Raw genomic sequence first — 19,809 nt, forward strand, 5'->3', positions numbered from 1 at the left:
GAATTGACAATACAAAATTGCTGTACAGTTCACTTACATATTCCTTTTAAACATCCATAAAAGCCCCCCCCCACATGGTTTAAGACCAGGCCCTTTACCTTTCTCCATGGAGCGAAGCAGGCTGTCGAAATGCTGGGTGGACTTGGTGTAATCCCCCTCGATCTGCATGCGATCATCAGGGCCAAACAGCTGCGAGTCCTGGCTGTCGCGCATGAAATCCTGGTAGTGGAGCTCCAGGTTCCTCAGGATCAGCCTGTATTCTTCTGGCTTCATGGTCTTCAACTGCAGACAATCAGGAGGCAGGAAACAATGATGAAAACGCACATTATCTGAAGGTCAGGTCACGGCATGCAAAATACTGACTTGCGTAATTAATACCCACCATGGTGATGTTCCAGGAGCGGATCAGTGTGAAGTCTTTCATCAGGTACTGCCACGACAGCAGACTCTTCATGTTGATGTGCAGCGTCTCCCACATGGACACCATCTGCTGATGACCTCCTTCCAGACTGAAGGAAGACAGGAACACGCACAGCGTAAGTGGCTGCTCACACACCGCTGTCACAGATGTCCCTTTAGCGTGCTCTTACCTGGACACGCTGTCCACAGCCTCCTTGTTGACTGGAGGTACGAGGAAACAGACAGAGGGCACCACCGCCTCGCTTCCAGAGCGGTTCATGACCTTCCACTTGGAGGGCTGGGAGTTGTTGAGGAGCGCGCACTCATCTCCTTTATGGACAGTGATCTGAAATGGAATCCGGGTTGGAGAGTTACTGCTATGGCTAAGAGCTGTGACGGATAAGAGCCACTATGGAGAGCAGCTTCTACCTCCACCTGCTTGAAGTCACAGACGGCCTGAACGGGCAGGTTGCCTTTGATAGGAGTGGTGGGGTTGCGTGGTTTCAACTGGATGATGGACTTGGCCCTCTTGTTGAGTCCAGCCACTTGGGTCTTGAATTCATTTAACTGCTCCTTCTCGTCCTGTATTTAAAGGTAACACTGCTTCAGAATGACGTAATTTTCTGAAGTGTACATCATCATGCTCAAGATCATTAGTCATCACTCACAACAGCGTCCTGTAGCAGATCCTCCAGACGCGTGGCTGTTGTTGTGCGATCGCAGCTGTATTTCTTTTTCATGTTCTCTTGCATTTTCTTCATCTTGTCCTGAGCATCTTTCACATCCGTAAAGAACTAAAGGGATGAAAGTCACATTAGTAAACTCTCAGCTTTACAACTATTCCATATTTTCTTTTAACACTGTTCCAAACCTGGTAGTAGGCTGTGTTTTCTTTCAGGTGAGCTTCAACACAGCAGCACAGCTGGAGGATCCAGCTCCATTGAGTCTGCAGAGCTGCTGTGAAGGCCTGGTGTGGACAAATAAGACATTGCAGCAGATTAGTTGAAGACTCACTCAGAACTTGTACTGTTGTTTGTGTTTACGAGAGAAATTATTATACCTCAACTGTTTTCTTGCCAGGATGTCCGTCCTTGACGAGTCTGTCTCCCATGGCCTGGATGTCATTGACCTTCTTCTCCCTCAGCTCCAGCTCTCGCATGAGACCCTGAAACATTTGAAGAGAGAAGTTAGTTGCACTCAATAAAAAAAGCTAACACTCATTCTGAGGGGCAAGAAATGAAAGATGTACCGAGTAGTTTTCCTTCTTAACGGTCATGTTGGTGTTTTTATCACTCCAGTCATAGTTGACCTCCTCTTCCTCTTTGTCATTTAACCACATCAGTTCCTTAGTGGCAGCACTGACAAATGCATGGAGAGAATCCAAGTTCCTCAGACGGGACTTGGAAGAGTTCTAGTGAAAAAAACAACCACAAACAAATCAGTTATAGTTTCAGCTTAAAGACATTACAGTATATGATATGTAAATACAAGCTAAAGAAAAGTCTAAATATTGGGTCAATGGGTTTACAGTACCAGTAGTTTGGCGTATTGAAGGTCCAGTCTCCCCAGGTATTCTCTGTACTTCCCTCTACTGATAGGAGACAGCTGGTTCTGAAAAATACACAAGATGCAATATCAACCACTCCACATAGAGCAGGGCAATAATCCTTCCCAGTGGTAGGGTTCTACCTCATCAGCCTTGGCCCGCTCGATCTTGGAGCGGAAGTCCTCCACCGTCTGGTGCAGGCCCCTGTGGCTGCCCAGCTGGGACTCCACAGAGGGAAGGTCCGACCCCCACTCAGCCTCATCGATGCGACGCTGGTTCTCCTGCACCCACTCCAGCAGATCCTGGACGTAGCGCAGGGTCACGTCGTCCAGCTCAGGACGCGCCTTCATGCTGGATTCCTGAGGACTGAGGCGCGTGGCCTGGATGGCAGACGTAGTCGACTTCAGGCGGAGGTTGTAATCACTGCGCAGGTTCACCAGGCGCTCGTGGATCCGGAAGACCCTGCAGAGATGAAAACAGGTTTTCAATGCTTTACCGAAGTCATTAAACAGCTGGGATAAGAGATGCATTGCTATAAAAGTGGGTTGAGTGTAAGATGCGTGGCACCAACCTGCGGTACATCTGCTCAGCCTGAGGGTGGCGCCCGTCCTTGAGGATTTGGACATCATTGAAGAGCAAGCGGATCGTGTTGTCTGCCTTGTCCAGCTCTCTCTCTATCTCTGCCGTGTGCTGAGCTGGTTTCCCCGCGTTCAGCAGACGGATGTCCTGAAGGCATGGAAAAAGAATGTCTTAGGGCTTTTGAGTGAGTAAGGCGAAAACGTGCACTACAACACGAGCCCAGGACTCACTGTTTGCAGCAGAGTCTCCAGGTTGCCGAGCTGCTCATCGCACGACCCTGACTCCATCTGGACTTTATTGACAATCCTCTGGAGCCTCTCAAGTCTGGATGAGATCAACAGAAGTACATTTTTTATCAAGCTTGGATAGGTTTAAGATGAATTGCAATCCACCTAGAGTAGCAAAGACTAATGCTCGTGTTGATCAAATCACCGCAACAAATGCCATATATAAAACCTCTGTGGACTAAAGTTCCAGTTTGAAGGCTGCTGGTTGCTCTCATGTACCCATTGTGTGACATTGTGCCCAGCAGCAGCTGAGTGAGTGAGACATTCTGACAAAAGCATCCAGTTTGTCTATTCACTCATTCAAGATGATCAGACTATGAGATGACCTCACAGCCTTGTGACAGTAAACTATTTTGTTCCAACGAGACACAGCACATCACATCAGAAACATCTCCTTCTGAATCACCAGGTTTAATTTGATTTTGTTAAAAATATCCCCTAAAAGTCTGCGACTACCCATTTTACCATTAATGGTAAAATACTGTCAGTATTGCTCCTAAATATGATGAAAACATATATTTGTGTCTCTTGCAGTAATGTTAAAGGTAAAATTAGACTACATTATTGCATGTCTGCCCCACTAACCTTTCAAACTCTATCCTCAGAAGCCGCTCTCTCTCGAGGATGGCGACGTGGAGACGACCCCATTCTTTCTCCACGTCAATGGGATGGTAGCCTGGAGGGACCTTCACCTGGCCAGCACTCACCGCACTCTGTGAGCAGGTAAGGATACATGTAGACAAGGCCACACTCACCATGTGAGAGAATATACATAAATGTGAGGTAACTTGCCTCGAAGGTCTGGTATATTTGCTTGGACCGGTTCTTGTCAGTCTCTTTCACTGGCAGCTCTGTCTCTTTGAACTTCAAGAACTGGCGCCAAATAAGCTAGAGAGAAAAACAGGACATTCACAATGAAGTTTTTCTATTTCCATTCGATTTAGTAGCTTATTCTCTAGAATGCTGACAGAATTGGACAACAACCAGCCTCTAAGATGTGCATACCGTAGTAATAATCAACCTTCCTTGCATTGAGCCTCACGTTGTTTAGGTAGAGAGCCCTCGCTTGAATCAGCTTAAACAATGTCCTGTGACTGCATCATTCCCATGACTAGCGTAAATTAAACCAGGCACTATCTATACCTTGTATGAGTATTTTCTCAGACTTAACATTGTTGGGGGTTTTAAAGAAGCACACCCAAAATCATTTTTAACAATGCTGTGCTGCAGACAATTTCGGAAAAGTTAAGCTTTTCTTCTGTATCTGTGACAGGGAGTGGCACAGTGGGGATTCCCATAAGGATTAAATCCAGCATGATCTGCGTCATGGCCTCATTTTCTCAGCATCTTTTCGGCCCCACCTATAATGTCTGCAAATATACTTTACCAGACATTACGTGAGAATAGGCTTTGATCAGACAACTGATATCATAATACAGTAGTTCGTCTGATGCTGCTCGTCCGCTCACACACCCACTCTGACATAACAGCAGCGCATCGTCAGCATACGAACTCACCTCTATCTCCTCGTAGCTGGTGGGGAACTGCCTCTCCTCAAAGATCATGACATGGTGGCGGATCCACTGGATCAGGAGAGTAACCAGCTCATAGTACTCACGCCAGCGCAGCTCGAGCTCCTGGGGCCGACACAGCGGATAAGTTAGCAGGGACGTGCAAAACAACAGACAAGCAGGGCTCTTCTCCTGCGCTCCATCACTCACACACCACACAAAACTCAATTAGACAGCAACAATACAGGTCTTGTGTGAGCAGACAAGGCAGAAAACCGGGAATGGTCGATGAGGGGGGGGAATAAGAGAGGAGGACAATGGGAGACACAGGCAGATAGATGCATTGGCAGCTGTATCTGCATTTACTGCATCATAAATGCTGTGAATTTGCATTTCCTACTGTGTATCAATAGTCATGCAATCATTTTTACAGTGATTGTGACATATGCCTTATATTTCAGTGGCTTCTGGAGAGTAAACACCACAGGTTGCTCATTTCCTGCCAGAGGCCTGCTTGGTTTCACAAGACTTTGATTTCTTGGACTTAAACTGGGAAATACTTATTTCAAGGCGGTGTCACGTGTGTGTTCCGCTTTGATTATTAGAGCAAACAACTGAAAGAGGCCCCAACAAAGTTTTAGCAAGTGTGCTATGCCTACGGTGGTGCTGATGCCATCGTGTGCGTCAGTGCGAGGCATGGCATCGTACAAAGATGATACATAGGTGATGATGGACTTCTCATCAGGATGTGGAACATCGACATCTGAAAGGAGAAGAAGTAAAGTTGTATTAATTTAATTTCTCATGATATAATGTTACAAATATATGTATGAGGAAATACTTTTATATTCATAAAACTAATGGTTTACCCTCAGGGTCCAGGAGGCGTGTGACTCCCAGGTCTTTCTCAGCCACATTGAAGGCCTGTTCCAGGTTCTCCAGGTTGGTCTGTCGGTACACTTTGCCCATGTCGATGAGTCTGGGACTAGAGGGACACAAAAAAACAGCCTGTAAATCCCCAACAAGCTGAAATATGGCATCCTATATAATATATGAGCAGTGGAAGGGGGCTTTGAAGACCTTCTGCCAACAGCTACATGCTGCAGAAGGGCCTATCTGTACACTTTCTGGTGAACTGTACCAGCACCTGCCTGTTTTGTCCTCTGGCTGTTTGACTCTGGCAGATGTCAGAGCATCTATAGGTGGAATGTAATTCATAAGGCAGCTAACACACTGAAGCTGACACATTTTAGGTCCACAGCCAGCCGCGACTTGACTCAGAAGGGAGACACAAGTTCACGTCCTCCACAGTTCAGAACAGCGAGTTTGACTGGCTCTCATCAATCATGCATACAACTCATATGCATGAACACTACTAAACTCAACCACTCATGATCAGCACTAAACGCAAGTAAATGAACATATCTGCAGTACAAATTCAGAAAAGCACCAAGAACAGAATTCATACAGCTCTCTGATGCATAGAGTGGAATTCCCCGGTTCACAAACAGGTGATGTCTTCACATGACGGATTTCGCGGACGGAGTACTGCCTCATAGACGCTGGCGTGCTGCCCCCGGTCTGGGCTTCTCTTCCATGGAAGCTGCGAGACCTCCATCCATGCCCCGCCTCATCACCACTGGAACGGGCCCCTGAGCTGTGCGAGCCCCAGCCCGAGTCCCAGGAGGACCCCTCTGAGGGGATATCCTCACACAACATGACCACCCGGTCCTCCATATTACTGACGGAGCCCGTCACTCCACTGGCGAAGCCCACACTTCCCTTCTTCTTCTTCGACTTCTTCTTTAGACTAAGCATTTTTTTTTAAATCTGCAAGAAAGTCCTCGTCCAGTGAAAAGGTTGTTGTTCAGTTGCTGCTATTACATTCGGTCATTCAAATGCACAGAAATCCATCCTGTATCCATCACCATGACCGGATCCTTCTGCAGGGCTGGTAAAATATCAAAGCCTCCTAGTGGCACAGCAGAGCTACTACCAAGCTTCTCTATGTGTAAATCCAACTGCTAGCTTTGTAAATCCAGTGTGTAAACTCTGACACAGCTACATAAACTAAGGACCATCCAAAGTCGCATGTTCTACTGTAGAATACCCTGAATTCTGCTCAGGCGTCAAGCAGCTCCACACTTTTCATATAGCAGACACATGAGTGGAGCGGTTACGCCCACACACCACACCCCTGACCTCCATAAACGGGAACAGTAACCCAGCCTTAGGAATCTCTATAAAAGAAAAAAAGAGGAAAAAAAACACAGTTTATATGCTCAAATGTAGGAGAACGTGCCCCTGCAGGCACGTCTTTTGCCAGCTCATACTCTAATACCTCTAAATGGCTCTAAAGTATTTAACTATCACTCATCTAAGACCTCGACCGTTTGCTTTTCTGGACTTTGCTTTTGTTGTATCACCTCAAAAGGAAACCAGCCAATGGGAAAGTGCATAAACATGTTTCACTGAGACAAAAATGAGCATTGATTTCTCTGAATGCCGCCGCACAAAGCAACTCGGAACCACTAAATATACTTGAATAGATGCACGACGTCTCTGTGGGTAAAACAGGTTTAGATTTTATAATACTGCTGCAGGTCCCTGGCAAAATAGGACGCTAATTGTATTTAAGTGAGGGGTTATTTTTTAAGCCAGCAGCAAAGAAGATAATGTACTACCCAACAGATCTACTGTATATTGTACAATAACATAACAGGTCACAGGAATAGACACATCTTGTCAACACTGATGGCAGAATTTAATTACAGCAGGTTTACTTTGCTCTAATGAAGTGTAATATGACATTTGGAAGCTTGCCAAGTTCCCAGTCTGCTCCAATGCACTCTTAATTCAATTAAACGTGATGTGTAATGACAAGACCTGCTGTACTGTACATCACTGGTGGTGTTTTAAGAGAAGCACTGCTTTGGCCGCACTCACTAGTTTTTGTGAATGACGGCGTTGAAGAGCTTGCCGTCCCGCCAGCTGGTGGTGAAGTTGTCGCAGCGGATGCCCTGGTAGCCGTCGGTCATCCTCTGGGACCAGAGCAGCAGCTTCTCCTTGGCGGACATGTCCTCAGACTGGCCGTTGACCTGAATGTCCGAGATCTGAGGGGACACACGATGAATGTTAACAGCAAGCAGAGCGGGCGATTTTGTAGCACGCGAATTCTAAAAGGTGGTGGAAGAAATGAATTAGTGGAAACCAAAAGATCCTGGTTCGACTTAAACCCAGCACCAGGGATTATTTTTAAGGCTGTGATTAGAGCTCATCATTCTCCCATAAATTATTCATTTGTCTTTGATATTTGAATTGATTAACATACAGCATTACGTACAGTATATATTGATTATACCGTCTTGTTTGAGTTGACTCACAGGATGTGGCGGTGTTACTTTCTGTAACTGTGGCTTCCAGATTTCAGGGTAGGAAACATGGAGTCACAGGCGTCAGGTTTTCCATTTTGCGTGCGTGTACATGAATGTGTAAGTGTGTTATTTACTTTTCCAGCTCTGACACTGTCGCTTTATCCTGCGCTCTATCCTAAAAAACACTTTAAATTAAGGACTCGCTTCAATAAAAACTTTTTAAACCAGCCTATTGGTAAAAGTGTAATTTGACTCTCTCTTTACTCTTCAGAACTCCACAGTAACTCAATCACTATGTTCCATTTCTATCCTATAATGGTGCGCGCCAGTCTGTCCATGCAAAGCCTCATGTTTTGGACCTGAAGCATCTGATATTAGAAGGCGTGGCCTGTTAGGGCGATGCCTTGGGCTTTTGTCCTGGATATGTTTTGTCCTGCATACACAGGAACAGCAGTAAAAGACCGGGTTTATGGGATGTGGTTGCATCTGACACACCCCTGCCTTTGGGAGTCAGGGAGCAAGTGACTCATGCTGATTGTGTTTTTATTCCTTTATACCGTTCATAAGTCCCAAACCGCAGTGTTTGTGTTAGTGTGTCAAGATGCTTTTAACACTACTAAGAAAATGATATGAATTATGAGGTTATGAATTAGAAGCATGTCCTTTAATGGAGGAATCGTGAAGAGCTGAATCCCCTCTGATTGTTCCAAGGAGACGGGAAATGGCAGCCGACAGGTGGAGATCCCAGAGACAGAGGAATAGAGCGATAATAAAATTAAACACAACACTGACTGAGGAGGAGACCTGGAAGTGGAGGATGATGGTCCATATTAACCCCAAAGTCAGCTTGGGGTTGCCATCGGCTATGTCATCGTTTCTGATGTTCACTAGTTTGACCTGGGGAAAAAAAAATACAGTACACACCTCAATACACAAGCACTTTGTGATGGGGCATTTTCATTCTGATTTTACTAGACAAACCTGCCGATGTCTGAGGAAATCCAGCGCTATCTGTACATTCTGCAGTTTGTGGAATCGCATGCGGCCTTTCTCCCTGGGCTGCGATGGAAAGCAAACAATGAAGACACATTTAGCACCACAATATGAGCCAGACAGCGTAGCCACAGATGGTGGAACACGTCCAATCAAAGTAAACACATGAACGAAAAGAAAACCTGGGAACCAAATGTGGGATGACTGGTGAAACCAAATGAAAGTGCAGATTCAGGGTCTATTTTACCCACAGATGCACTGATCCATAATATTCTATGGACTCAGCCCTGTTGTTCACCACTATCCCACATAGAGGGCAACATTAAAAAAGCCTTGAGACTAACTACTGCAACTTCAGCAGGGTGGATTTGCATTGGCTGAGCCGATAGCATAGTTTTGCATTATTTACACATCCAATAATAACAAGTTCTGATAAAGCGTGTGCCGCGCAGCCGCATTTGCCTTTTGAATTTCAAATGGATGTAAATCAAAACAAACATCTGCTGTAAAAGGAAACTAAGGTTAATGTCCTCAGACAAACAGAAAAGAAACAGATGGTTATGGTCGCACAAGCAAGCCTGAAAGAAAAACGGCAGAAAAAACAACAAAAGGACGCCGTGCAACACAACGGTGTGGCCATAACAACAGGACGCCTACTGTAACGCACAAACCCACTCACCAAGCGAACACTCCTGGCCACGTCTCTCTCGCTCAGCTTGCCCCATCGCGAGAGAGAGGAGGCAGAGGCCAAGATCAGCAAAGACAGAGTGGGGTTAAAGGGAGGCGATAAGAAAGGGAGACAAGGAGGAGGGAAGAAGAAGGAATCTTACATCAGGTGGGAGTAAAGATAAGAAACACGCACACACACACACACACACAAGCACAAGCAAAGTCCAAGGTGGTGTTCATGTGTTGGAGCTATGGATCAGGCAGCGCTGCAGCTGGTGGGGGAGAGCAATGGACGGAGAAGCTCCTTTATACAAATCCAACCATTCTAGTTAAGAACAGACTAAATGGTCAGCAACAATCACAGTGTGAGGAGAAACTGTCCAACTGTGGCCGCTCACAGCTCGCAAGCATCGGGTTTAGTGGATGAAAGGGTCACAGCAGCGCTGCGGTGCTTACCAGCGTGTCCCCGGAGAGGACCTCCAGCAGGGAGATCAGGTTATGTCCATCTCGCAGATCTTCATACAAGTCTGTCACGTGACGCTGTGACTGTCAGGAACAAACAAAGAAGCAGATTATTATAGTTATTCACAGGCAAATTAAAGACAAAGATCTCTATCACCTATAGAAATGATGATATAAGTGGGATAAAAGATACCAAAAAAAATATCAGAAAACTCTTGAACTTTGAAGAGGTCTTTATACTGATTCTAAACATGTTACTAAGCGGTTAAATTAGTGCTTTGCACTCCCCACAAGTACAACTCTACACAGGTCAGGAATGCGTAGCCGGGAGCTAAGCTGTCATGCTCGATGGGTGATAGATGGGACTGTGGATAAAAACCAAATCAGCGCTAACAAAGACGCTCTTGTGAATGAAACCTCTGCTACAGTAAATTGTCTTTTTTTTCATTTCACGGGAATGCATTCGATTCTTGCTGTTGCATCCACAGGCACAGTCATAAGGGGTGTGTTGAGATTCAACCAGTGTCGTGGGGGGGGTAAAGCGAATGAGTGAAGGGACGGTCTCCATGCATTCAGACGCTGACTGTGTGTCCGCTGCAGCCCCGCTCACGCATGCTGGTACCTACCTCTGCCCTCCAGTGCTGGGCGACGACCCGCACGTGAACGCATCAGTGAGTAGGAGATAAGGAAAGAATGGGAGGAGAGGACACAAGCACAGACAATGAACGTAAAATGAGGATCATTGATGATGATTTGAGAAACACCATGGCTGCGTGAGGCAGTAGCAATAGCCTGAATAGTTTTAGTTCGTTCACCAAGCTCAGGGCTGAGGATGTGTTTGGCCATGTGGGGAAAAAGGACATTTCTCCTGCAAGTTACAACAGTGGCTGATTTAAGCTGGCAAGCGAGTCAACTCAGGCATCCAGCTCTCGATACGCTCCTCCCTGCCTGACGATACTACAGCGTGGATCCTGATGTGGTGGGAGTAATTACCATGGCAACCACCAGGGGTCACTGTGTGCATGCTGGAAAATAGCTGCCATATATAGACTGTAGGGAAAAATGTGCAGGGTGTGTGTGTGTGTGTGTGTGTGTGTGTGTGTGTGTGTGTGTGTGTGTGTGTGTGTGTGTGTGTGTGTGTGTGTGTGTGTGTGATCCTGAACCCACGCACTATGGTCTGACGGATCGTCGACTTCCTTTGTGATACTGAATCACGAGTCTGTCCTGACTCCCTGTATCGCGTCCATCGCCACCCCTCAATTACCGCCGCTCTGCTTAGTGCGACTGCGCTGCTGCTGAAAGACGCTGGAACTCTTACGCTCCAGTACAAATTGCCCCCCCCTCCTTCCGATTCCACGACGCTCTGTAAACTCTTCAAGGTGAATATCATTACGGCTGACAGCCACTCACCCAGGTTCCTCCGTGCTGTCTGCAAACAAAACACGCCTCGGGGCCGTATCTGAGCTTCCCGTCATCCTGTCAAAGTCTCCTGAACGCGCGAGGATCAACTCATTTGTAGTTTTACTGTATACGTTTTGCTCTGCAACTGCTCTGATGTTCTATGACATCTTGAACTACATAAAAAGCAGAGGAAACCACTCATTGACCCGTCATAGCTTTCAATGGCTGCACCCAAACATCAGTCTGTGAAGCCAAGCGTGTGGTCTTTAAACCAGTGTAACGCCTTTAACCTGTAACCTAACATGCTCTTAAACATATATGTGCATTGAACAGTAGCTATTAGATCATAGCAGATCATATTCCCTCACCTTTATTCAGAGTTAAGATGTGAATCCGTACAAACCTGACTTTTAAACTTAGACATGCACTGAAGCGCGGTAGGGGATTCACATGAACTCACTTTATCGAAGCAGTTTGTGAGTTCAGGCCTGACACTCGCACCGAGGAGCCTGCACAGCATATGTGCTGCCTTCAGCCTCGACCGCAGAGTATGGCGCTAAGTGCCTCCAGATGTGTGTGACTCACAGTGTAGGTCTTACTGTGCTGCACCGGTAGCCGGATACACAGGCACTGTACTGTACAATCATGGAAAGACAAACCCCGGCTGTGCTCGTTTTTCCCCTCTTGTTTAATTCCTGCAAATAATGAATGGCTCTGTGTGTGCTAAATATACAAAACGATGTGAAAGCAATTTAGTATGATGGGGTTGTAAAAGTGACGCCATCAATGGACCCCAGGGATTACAGTATATACCTGAATGGGCAGTTACATCTGTAGCTGTCGATGCTCTATGGGTGTTGTGTAAAACCAAGCGCGTCTCCACATGCTCCGAATCAGAGCAAGGTGTCTTTGGTGACGGTGGTAAAAGGGGGAGAGTAAAAGCGAAAGCTTTTAGGAAACGGCCTCTTACCTTTATCAAATGCTTGTTCACCCATTTTGTGAAGGTCTTTTTCTGTACTCGGTCTCGTTCATCTGCGAAAGTGGAGAAAGCAAAGTTAAACCGTTAGAAATGATTTTTGCACGTTTAAAAGCGCCGAACAACAGCAAATCTCCAGGATTTCGGGCTTATTCGGTTCCTTCAATACAAAGCGCGTTGAAGGTGGGCGGAGAGACCGACTCCTGCTTCTGCACGCCTGCTTCTGAGTCAGACCACATCACAGCGCACTCGCTGTTGGCAGATGCCCCTCCACAGTCGAGCAGCGGGTTTCTTTCTAAGGTGGTGTCTCGCTCTAACACCACTGCAAGCGAAGGTGCCAAGATGCGGAGCGCGATCACCCCGAGACACGACTTTATTACCGCAGGGTGCGATTTTCCGACAAGACACAACAAGATCTGGGTGCAGAGCACACCTACTAAGGCAACAAATGCGCACACACCCGCTCAGCTTGGCATCGCTGCTGGAATTCAAGGCAAAAGCCACAAGGTGTGTCCGTGCGGACGCTTTATTATGGACACACAGCTGAGACGGTCCCTCTGACGTGAGCCCGGCCGATGGAGAGTTGGTGCTGTGGTTCAATCGATGCTCGTGATGTGATGTGTGTGATGGCGTGTGACAGCGGGACAATCCGACCAATCAGACGAGTTCGTGACATTCGCGTCACTATGTCACTTCTCGAATTCCGCTCTGCCGCACAGCAAATAATAAGGATTCCATCGCATGGATTGTGCAAGAAAGAGGTTTAGATACGAAGTGGTGTCTTATTGGTTTTTCAGGTAGTGACCTCACCGTCAACTTTATAGAATGTCACGCCCAGCAATAAACGGCAAAGGGCAGTGATTCAACACCTCTGTGTTATATGCCCAGAGGACACAGTTCTCAATGGAAACCTCAGCTAATCTCCTCAGCGTTGCCTTAAACCAACAGGGCCTGAGGTCGGCCCCAGTATGTGACCTCAGTGCCGCCGCTTCCTGTCCAAGGTGCGAAATGTGACCCCGACACTAAACACACCCAGAGGAGATGCACCCTGACCCCACCGCATCCGTCAAACCAGTTCACCCTAATGAAGCTCCCTGAGTGAATCATAAACAGCGAGTGGATGGAGGCAGAGCGAGGTGTGTGTCAGTTCATCTGTTTCACTCTGGTACTTTGTGCATCAACAAATAATTCAGCATTCTCCATTCAATCAGGTACTGTACGTGCCTTATCACGTACTATTTACTGTAACATACACATATTTTGCTATCTACTGTAACACATACTGTACTTTTCTATGTGTGGCTTAAAATAGTTTGTTCATTCTCTCTTCAGGCGGTTATCAGTTATGTTGACATGGGAGTAAAGCAAACACACGATGACAATGGACTGATGTAGGCAGCTCCCGTGGCCACTGCATGGTAACGTACAGTACACACCAATAAATACTGTAAGCACCTACAGCACAGACAGGGAAGTGAAACAACTCATTCACCCTACAGCTGCAACTGAACGACTCAGCGGGTCTGAAAGCATGAGAACTTGTGAACGGGCCTCGCTGACCAATGCAAAGCGAGGAGGGCATCGGAAAAGGGGAGTCTCCTCATCCTGAAGTCTGTCTGGCAGGAGACACATTAGATTATGTTGTGGGACCGTATCAAAGTCAGCGCCTCCTGCTTAGCGATGCACAAAGCCCTGCATTATTCAGCCCGTTAACCTGTTAAGCCTAAACATAAGCCTCCTCACGCTCTCATACAACAAGCCCACACGTCAACACTGTCCAGTGCTGAAGGCAGTTACATGTAAATGCCTCCCAAACGACACAGACACCACACAAGGCTTCCATCACTGGCACCACACTGGTACCGGCACTGCACTGGTACCTTTCCTGCCGTCTGTAGCCTTCAGCATCCCCTGGTAGAAGCCGTCGTCCGAGGGCATCCTGTCTCTGCCCAGGCTGTCAGTGGAGAAGTTCCTGTACCTCTGCTGCGGCGAGGTCATTGTCACCGGTGGTCAGTGCTCAGAGTAATAACGAACTAGCGCTAAAGTGTCCGACCCCCAACGCGCCCTGGCTCGGTCCCGGAGCTTGCAGCCTTGCGGTCAGAGTCCGCTCAGCGAGACGAGCCTATGTCCTTCCTCTCCTAGTATCCTCGCAGCCTCCTCGGCTCCGGGTTCTTTTCCCTCCTCGCGCTTTTCCCTTTTTCGCCGGCTCACCCGACCGCTCTCATAGCAACTGGTGCCTGTGGGCTGTGAAGTGTGGACCTGCGCTGGGGTGTGATGTGTGAGTGTGTACTTAGTGGCACTAGAGACTAGAGGACACCGTGGGTGGGGCCCTGAACACACCCCTTCCTCTGTCAGGGACGTAGGAGAGGTGTGGTGAACCGGGACCTGCTGTCGCTGAATCGTGCTGTTTTGCGCAACACACACATTCACGCAAAAGCTGAGTCACTGGGCATAATAATAAATACCGGTCTGATATAAATTGCTCTGAATGAGACTTGATTAATTTACAATGTAATAGATTTGGGACAAGAAGGTACAAACAGCTTCCTCATGGCTCATCTCCACCCATCCTCAGACATTTCTCAGCAGCTCTTACTCACTCTGACCGAAATGAATATGGGATTTCAGGAAGTGCTGCTGACATTAACGTCTGATCCGATCTTCCCTCAGCCACTGTGGAAACTCGAGTGCTTTGTGTGTGTCGTGTACATTTTTGATAGTGATAGCAGAGGAAAAACAACAACTGTAAAAACACTAAAAACCTGAGACATTCTGCATTATATTGCTTGTGAATTGTAGTGTGTCCAAAGTCCCTGAGTTACTGAGAGTTTAACAAGGGACAGTGGGTCGTTGAAGAGCTAAAAACTATGGATGATATATGCTGGCACTAATCTGGAGGTCAGGGCGCGCCCTACAGTGCCTCCGCTAGGCCCTGCCCCTCTGGCCTGGAGGCAGGTGTAGATCCCATTTCCTCACACTCCCTGACATCACTTCATCAACAATCTAAGGCCATTTCTTTCTGCTTCAAGAGCGTAGGTTACTGAACATAACCTGTGGGAACAGGAAAGCACTTAATGTGTCAGTGTCAGAGTGTGTGCGCGTGCATGCGCGCGCGTGTGCGTGTGTGTGTGTGTGTGTGTGTGTGCGCGCGCCATGCGTTGACTCATGTTGAGCCACGTTAGCAAAATTCTAGACACACCTTTGCAGCTCCATACAATGTCTAGGCAGGCAGAGGAATTAGGGAGTGGTATGTGGGATGACAATTAAAAAGCGAAGCCATTTAAACCAATTGACTGCAGAAATCGAAGAGGTTTTCATAAAAAAACGTTTTTGCTACGGCACCTCAAAACTGTAAAATGCAGCCTGTGCGGTTTCCCTGGTTAAACAAACGAGTAGATCATAAAAAAAAAAAACATGCAAAAGACTAGAACAATAATGGTTTCTCTGTATATCTGAGGCGACGTTAGAACTTGCGACGTTCTGGCAGTGGAACATTCACTGACACCCCTGTGGGAAACACTAGCAGGACGCTCGAATGGGTGCAGAAAGTGTGGAACATCTGAGTCACGAGATGCTTCCTCCAAAAAGGAGACGTGTAATTAAGGTCTCAACATGCTTATTACTCTTCTCCCTCAATGGGCTCCATCAAAACCAGATGAGACCCTTTTTGTACGAGCTGACGGAGAAAGTGCTTTTTCTCCAAATCACAGCTTGGAGGTCGGATGTTGTGACGGCTTTGATGGCAGCGACAGTGGGTTCATCTTGTTTGAATCGCATCAGGAGCTCAATGCGCCACCTGAGGACTCAGCGTACTGTAACACTGTATAATGACCACAAACACATCTCACCAACAAGATATTGGTTTCGTTTCTAAAATCTCACTTCCCATAAACCTTTATTTGCTGTTACTACTGTAGCTTGTAATTTGGAGTCCATGCTGTGGCCCATTGTACTGTATGTTAAGATGCCTGTGCAGGAAAAGCGGAGGGGGGGGGTGAAAATCTGCATATACTGTACACAGTAGAAGACAAACCCGTGGTAGAAGCTGCACCTTTTCTATGTCTCCACCAGCCTGTGTTTAAACACTGAGGGATTTTATTCTCGAACAAAGGAAACAAAATAGACGAGAGAAGAATTACAAGAATGTGTAATTATGGGTTCTGAAAGTGCTGAACTATGGAGCAAATACAAGGGTTGAGACGGAGCGAGGGCCGGCGACACCTTTCGCTGTCTGACAGTACATTCCTCCCCTCCTGTTTGTTTCCAATCTGTCCCTTTAACCCTTGTGGTCTGTCACTGAGGTGAAAGTTAAGTATTTATTGCGATACGCGCCTACCACACCCCACAGGGAGAGGAATGCAGATAAAACTGGGAACAAGCTCAACACACCCTGGATTATTGCCTTGTTCTGTAAATAGGAGGAGGAGGAGGAGAAAGTATGAGTGGGGACAAGAGGACTGCGCATGCTGGATCCTATTCCTCCTGGTGGATTCAAACCAATGACAGAGAACTGGCAGCGCTGTTACTGATGGAGCAGCCCGGCACGTGGCAAACCAAATACCCGAAATGCTCGATATGCTCAGCATCTGGAGCGCTCGCTTACACGTCCATCGGCACCAGTTGTACAAACCAATAATTTAAATCATCAGAGCATCAAGCGTCTCGATCTGCTACAGCAGCTGATACTTTAAAACAGCCTCTGTGTGGGTTGCTGATGGCTGATTTGGGGAATTCAAGCACAATGGGGTGATGGGTGAAACGAGCAGAGCTGGAAGGCAGCATGTCTCCCTCTACAGGTGAGAGCAATGGAATATCAGCACACTGGCAACTGTATGTGAAGTTAGAAATACAGGAAAACTGATGGAAAATAACTGCAAAAGATGTAGAAGAGCTTTAACATGAGTGTGTGGATTGTATTAAATATAACAAATGTTCAAATCATAACTATTTATCTTGCCACTGCACATAAAGTTGCACACTCAGCAGGTTCTTCATTTTCATGCCTATTAATGTTTAATGGCATGTGCTATTTACATACGCGGTCGCAGTCCAGGCGGCTTCCCAACGGCTTTCCCAAAATGGGGAACTTGAGCGGCGTTTCTATGGCAACTTCCATAAACACACAGAGCCATGTGTCTGAGCGCCGACTATGACTGACCATTACTCACAGCTGTATTTTTAGACGGCGGAGTCTCCAGTAACTGAAAAGTTTCGATGTGGAAAGAAAAAAAAAAACACACAGTCTTCCATCCACCGGAATCAACTGTCGCAGTGAAACTGTTTCACCACTGGAGGGCAGCACAACACAACCACGCCCAACAACCCTGCACAGGGCTCTGCAAGGACACCCAAGCTTTAACCCTACAGGCATGAGCGTATTTAATATTGCATCAGATGCAACAAGCTGCAGGAAGTCATTTATTCAACAGGCTGGTGTTTATCCTTCATCATGTATAAATAATATATTTTGTGATATTATTGAAATCCAGTCTATTGTAGTTGACCAAACACTTGTAAATTGTCTTCATAAATGATAAGTACATGAATTTCACAGTTAAATTATTCATTTTCTTGTTTAAACTCAAATTTAAACAAGGCATCTGAGCTGAACCCATGGTGTGAACTTCTACCGTAGCAGCGGTCATGTGGCTGAAACCACTGCCCACCAGACTCCTCCCCACCCACCTTCTCCTACCTGCACAGCACATCTTCCCAGGAAGAGACCTGCACCGCTCCTCATAGGACCTCAACCCACGCAGAGAACCCCCTCCCTCGAGGTCCCACAAGGTCTCCATGGTCCCCCCGACGGGAGCGCGGAGCAGCCCTCGCTGCGTTTGTGTGCGCGGACGCGATGCACCAGCTGCCGTGGAGCGACTCAAAAAAGAAACAGGAACCACTTTCTAAGCTGATGAAGGCCTGATTTTTTGCCCTGCCCATCTCATTTATGGACAAACAAAGAGATAACAGGTAGATCTGCATAATTCTGTCGACAGCGCGGCTCAGGCGGTTTGATGCTTTTCATCTGCTCGTCTGAATTGTTTTGTTATGGCTTTGTATTTAGATAAACATTGGACACTGTTCTTTCATCTTACTGTAAGTACCTGACATTGTCCAAAGTCCGTGTTCATACTCCTGCCTGCACCTACAAGCATTAAAAGCTTTATCACTCTATGATAAATGGCAGGTGTAGTAAAGCCTGAGGCCACGATGGGGTATTGGACTCCTGTCCTGTTTCTCAGCCCTGAAGCAACACATACAGTATGTTGCATCTTATTTTTACTAAATATTTTCTGGGCTTGTCACAATTCATTTGAGGAACCTATTGTGTAAACATTGTTCAGTTTATTTACACTAACACAATGAGAGGACTTATATTTTCACAATACGAAATATCAAAGGAGGAAACCGGACCGTTGAAAGATCACAGAGCGCACACACACACACACACACACACACACACACACACACACACACACACACACACACAAACACACACCTGCTCACGTCCACCCACTGCACTGCGTGACAGTTTACGACGGTGCACAGCTGAGCTGCTCTGTGGACAGATTTAAAAGAGAAAGTGACCTAAATATGCTGCATTCTGCTTTTAAAGGACACTGACCTTTGATCCAAAGTCAGTCCCTGATCTCTCACAGGCCAGATTCTTGCCTGTAGTAAACTGCTGACACTGTGCTGTCTAACACTCATTCACTGAACATAGCAAATGTTTAAAAAGATGGAAGTGAACCGATTCAGGCTGGAGACAGTTCTTCTTGGCAAACATTCGACAGTATAAAGGATCCAGTTAAAAAGCAGATGTTTTCCAGAGCACATGCACAAATGTAGCTTTACACAAAGACACAATGCAAGACATAATGAGATTCATCTTTACTTAAACCTGCTGATACGCCTGAGTACTTTATGCTGAGTAATCATTATTGACGGACAATACTGTATATCAAAGCTCTCATCACAGGACTGGATCTGTGTCCATGCTGCCAGCAATGGTATCAATAAGCCATGTCTAAAATCTAGTTATGTGGACTCGTGTCTCTCGTCCCAGAGGACGAGAGAAGGGTTTCCAAAGCCCCTCTGGTCCTGTATGAGTCCCTGAAGCACACGTTCAGTGTTTATGCAATGACTCATGCCCAGTGGTTGACCAGTGGCAGGCACAGTATGGAAACCACACACACACACACACTTGATTGTGGGAGTTCTGCCCGTTTCCAGGAAGAATGCTGGCTTTTCCACAACTGAGGCCAAAGCCGCAGCCAGAACGCAACCAAGGCTGCCCACACACACACACACACACATAATGTCTGTGCGTGTGTGTTGCGTTTTGGCCCCACACACACACACACACACACACAGGGGTGTGTGTGTGTGTGTGTGTGTGTGGGGGGGGGGGGGGGGTCCAATCACAGGATACGTTATCAACCTCAAGACGTGTGAGATTTCTTTGGCTCCTGTTCAACCTGTAAAGCTGTAAAGGCTACATGTACATATGCAGAGCAATATAACATCTCATTAACAGCCCGAGAACCTGCTCCTGCAGAGCTCCGTGTGTCCTGGCAGGTTCTCGGGCTTCAAACACCGGCAGTCAGTGGGGAAA

At 46.8% G+C, this 19,809-nt stretch overlaps 1 protein-coding gene across 23 annotated transcripts in view; it reads right to left on the reverse strand.

The window, feature by feature from the left end:
* plecb (plectin b) overlaps positions 1-19,809 on the reverse strand; it is a 78,744-nt gene that overhangs the window by 16,127 nt on the left and 42,808 nt on the right. For 9 of the 23 annotated variants that reach the window (XM_055503451.1, XM_055503454.1, XM_055503458.1 and 6 more), the window contains 23 exons: positions 12,192-12,253; positions 9,815-9,904; positions 9,369-9,404; positions 8,678-8,755; positions 8,489-8,593; positions 7,269-7,435; positions 5,192-5,307; positions 4,982-5,085; positions 4,329-4,448; positions 3,604-3,699; positions 3,397-3,524; positions 2,755-2,848; positions 2,517-2,671; positions 2,089-2,407; positions 1,933-2,010; positions 1,649-1,810; positions 1,460-1,564; positions 1,271-1,366; positions 1,068-1,193; positions 829-981; positions 591-745; positions 383-509; positions 99-282 (listed from right to left, as the gene is read on the reverse strand). In XM_055503451.1, coding sequence (XP_055359426.1) covers positions 99-282; positions 383-509; positions 591-745; positions 829-981; positions 1,068-1,193; positions 1,271-1,366; positions 1,460-1,564; positions 1,649-1,810; positions 1,933-2,010; positions 2,089-2,407; positions 2,517-2,671; positions 2,755-2,848; positions 3,397-3,524; positions 3,604-3,699; positions 4,329-4,448; positions 4,982-5,085; positions 5,192-5,307; positions 7,269-7,435; positions 8,489-8,593; positions 8,678-8,755; positions 9,369-9,404; positions 9,815-9,904; positions 12,192-12,253 — 2,856 coding nt within the window. Of the gene's footprint in view, positions 1-98; positions 283-382; positions 510-590; positions 746-828; positions 982-1,067; positions 1,194-1,270; positions 1,367-1,459; positions 1,565-1,648; positions 1,811-1,932; positions 2,011-2,088; positions 2,408-2,516; positions 2,672-2,754; positions 2,849-3,396; positions 3,525-3,603; positions 3,700-4,328; positions 4,449-4,981; positions 5,086-5,191; positions 5,308-7,268; positions 7,436-8,488; positions 8,594-8,677; positions 8,756-9,368; positions 9,405-9,814; positions 9,905-12,191; positions 12,254-14,077; positions 14,623-17,892; positions 18,566-19,809 lie in introns of those variants that run through there. The other 14 variants (XM_029129523.3, XM_055503461.1, XM_029129519.3 and 11 more) reach the window with 9 other exon arrangements.

The sequence above is a fragment of the Betta splendens genome, chromosome 16, assembly GCF_900634795.4.
Source record: "Betta splendens chromosome 16, fBetSpl5.4, whole genome shotgun sequence".
NCBI classification, from domain to species: domain Eukaryota; kingdom Metazoa; phylum Chordata; class Actinopteri; order Anabantiformes; family Osphronemidae; genus Betta; species Betta splendens.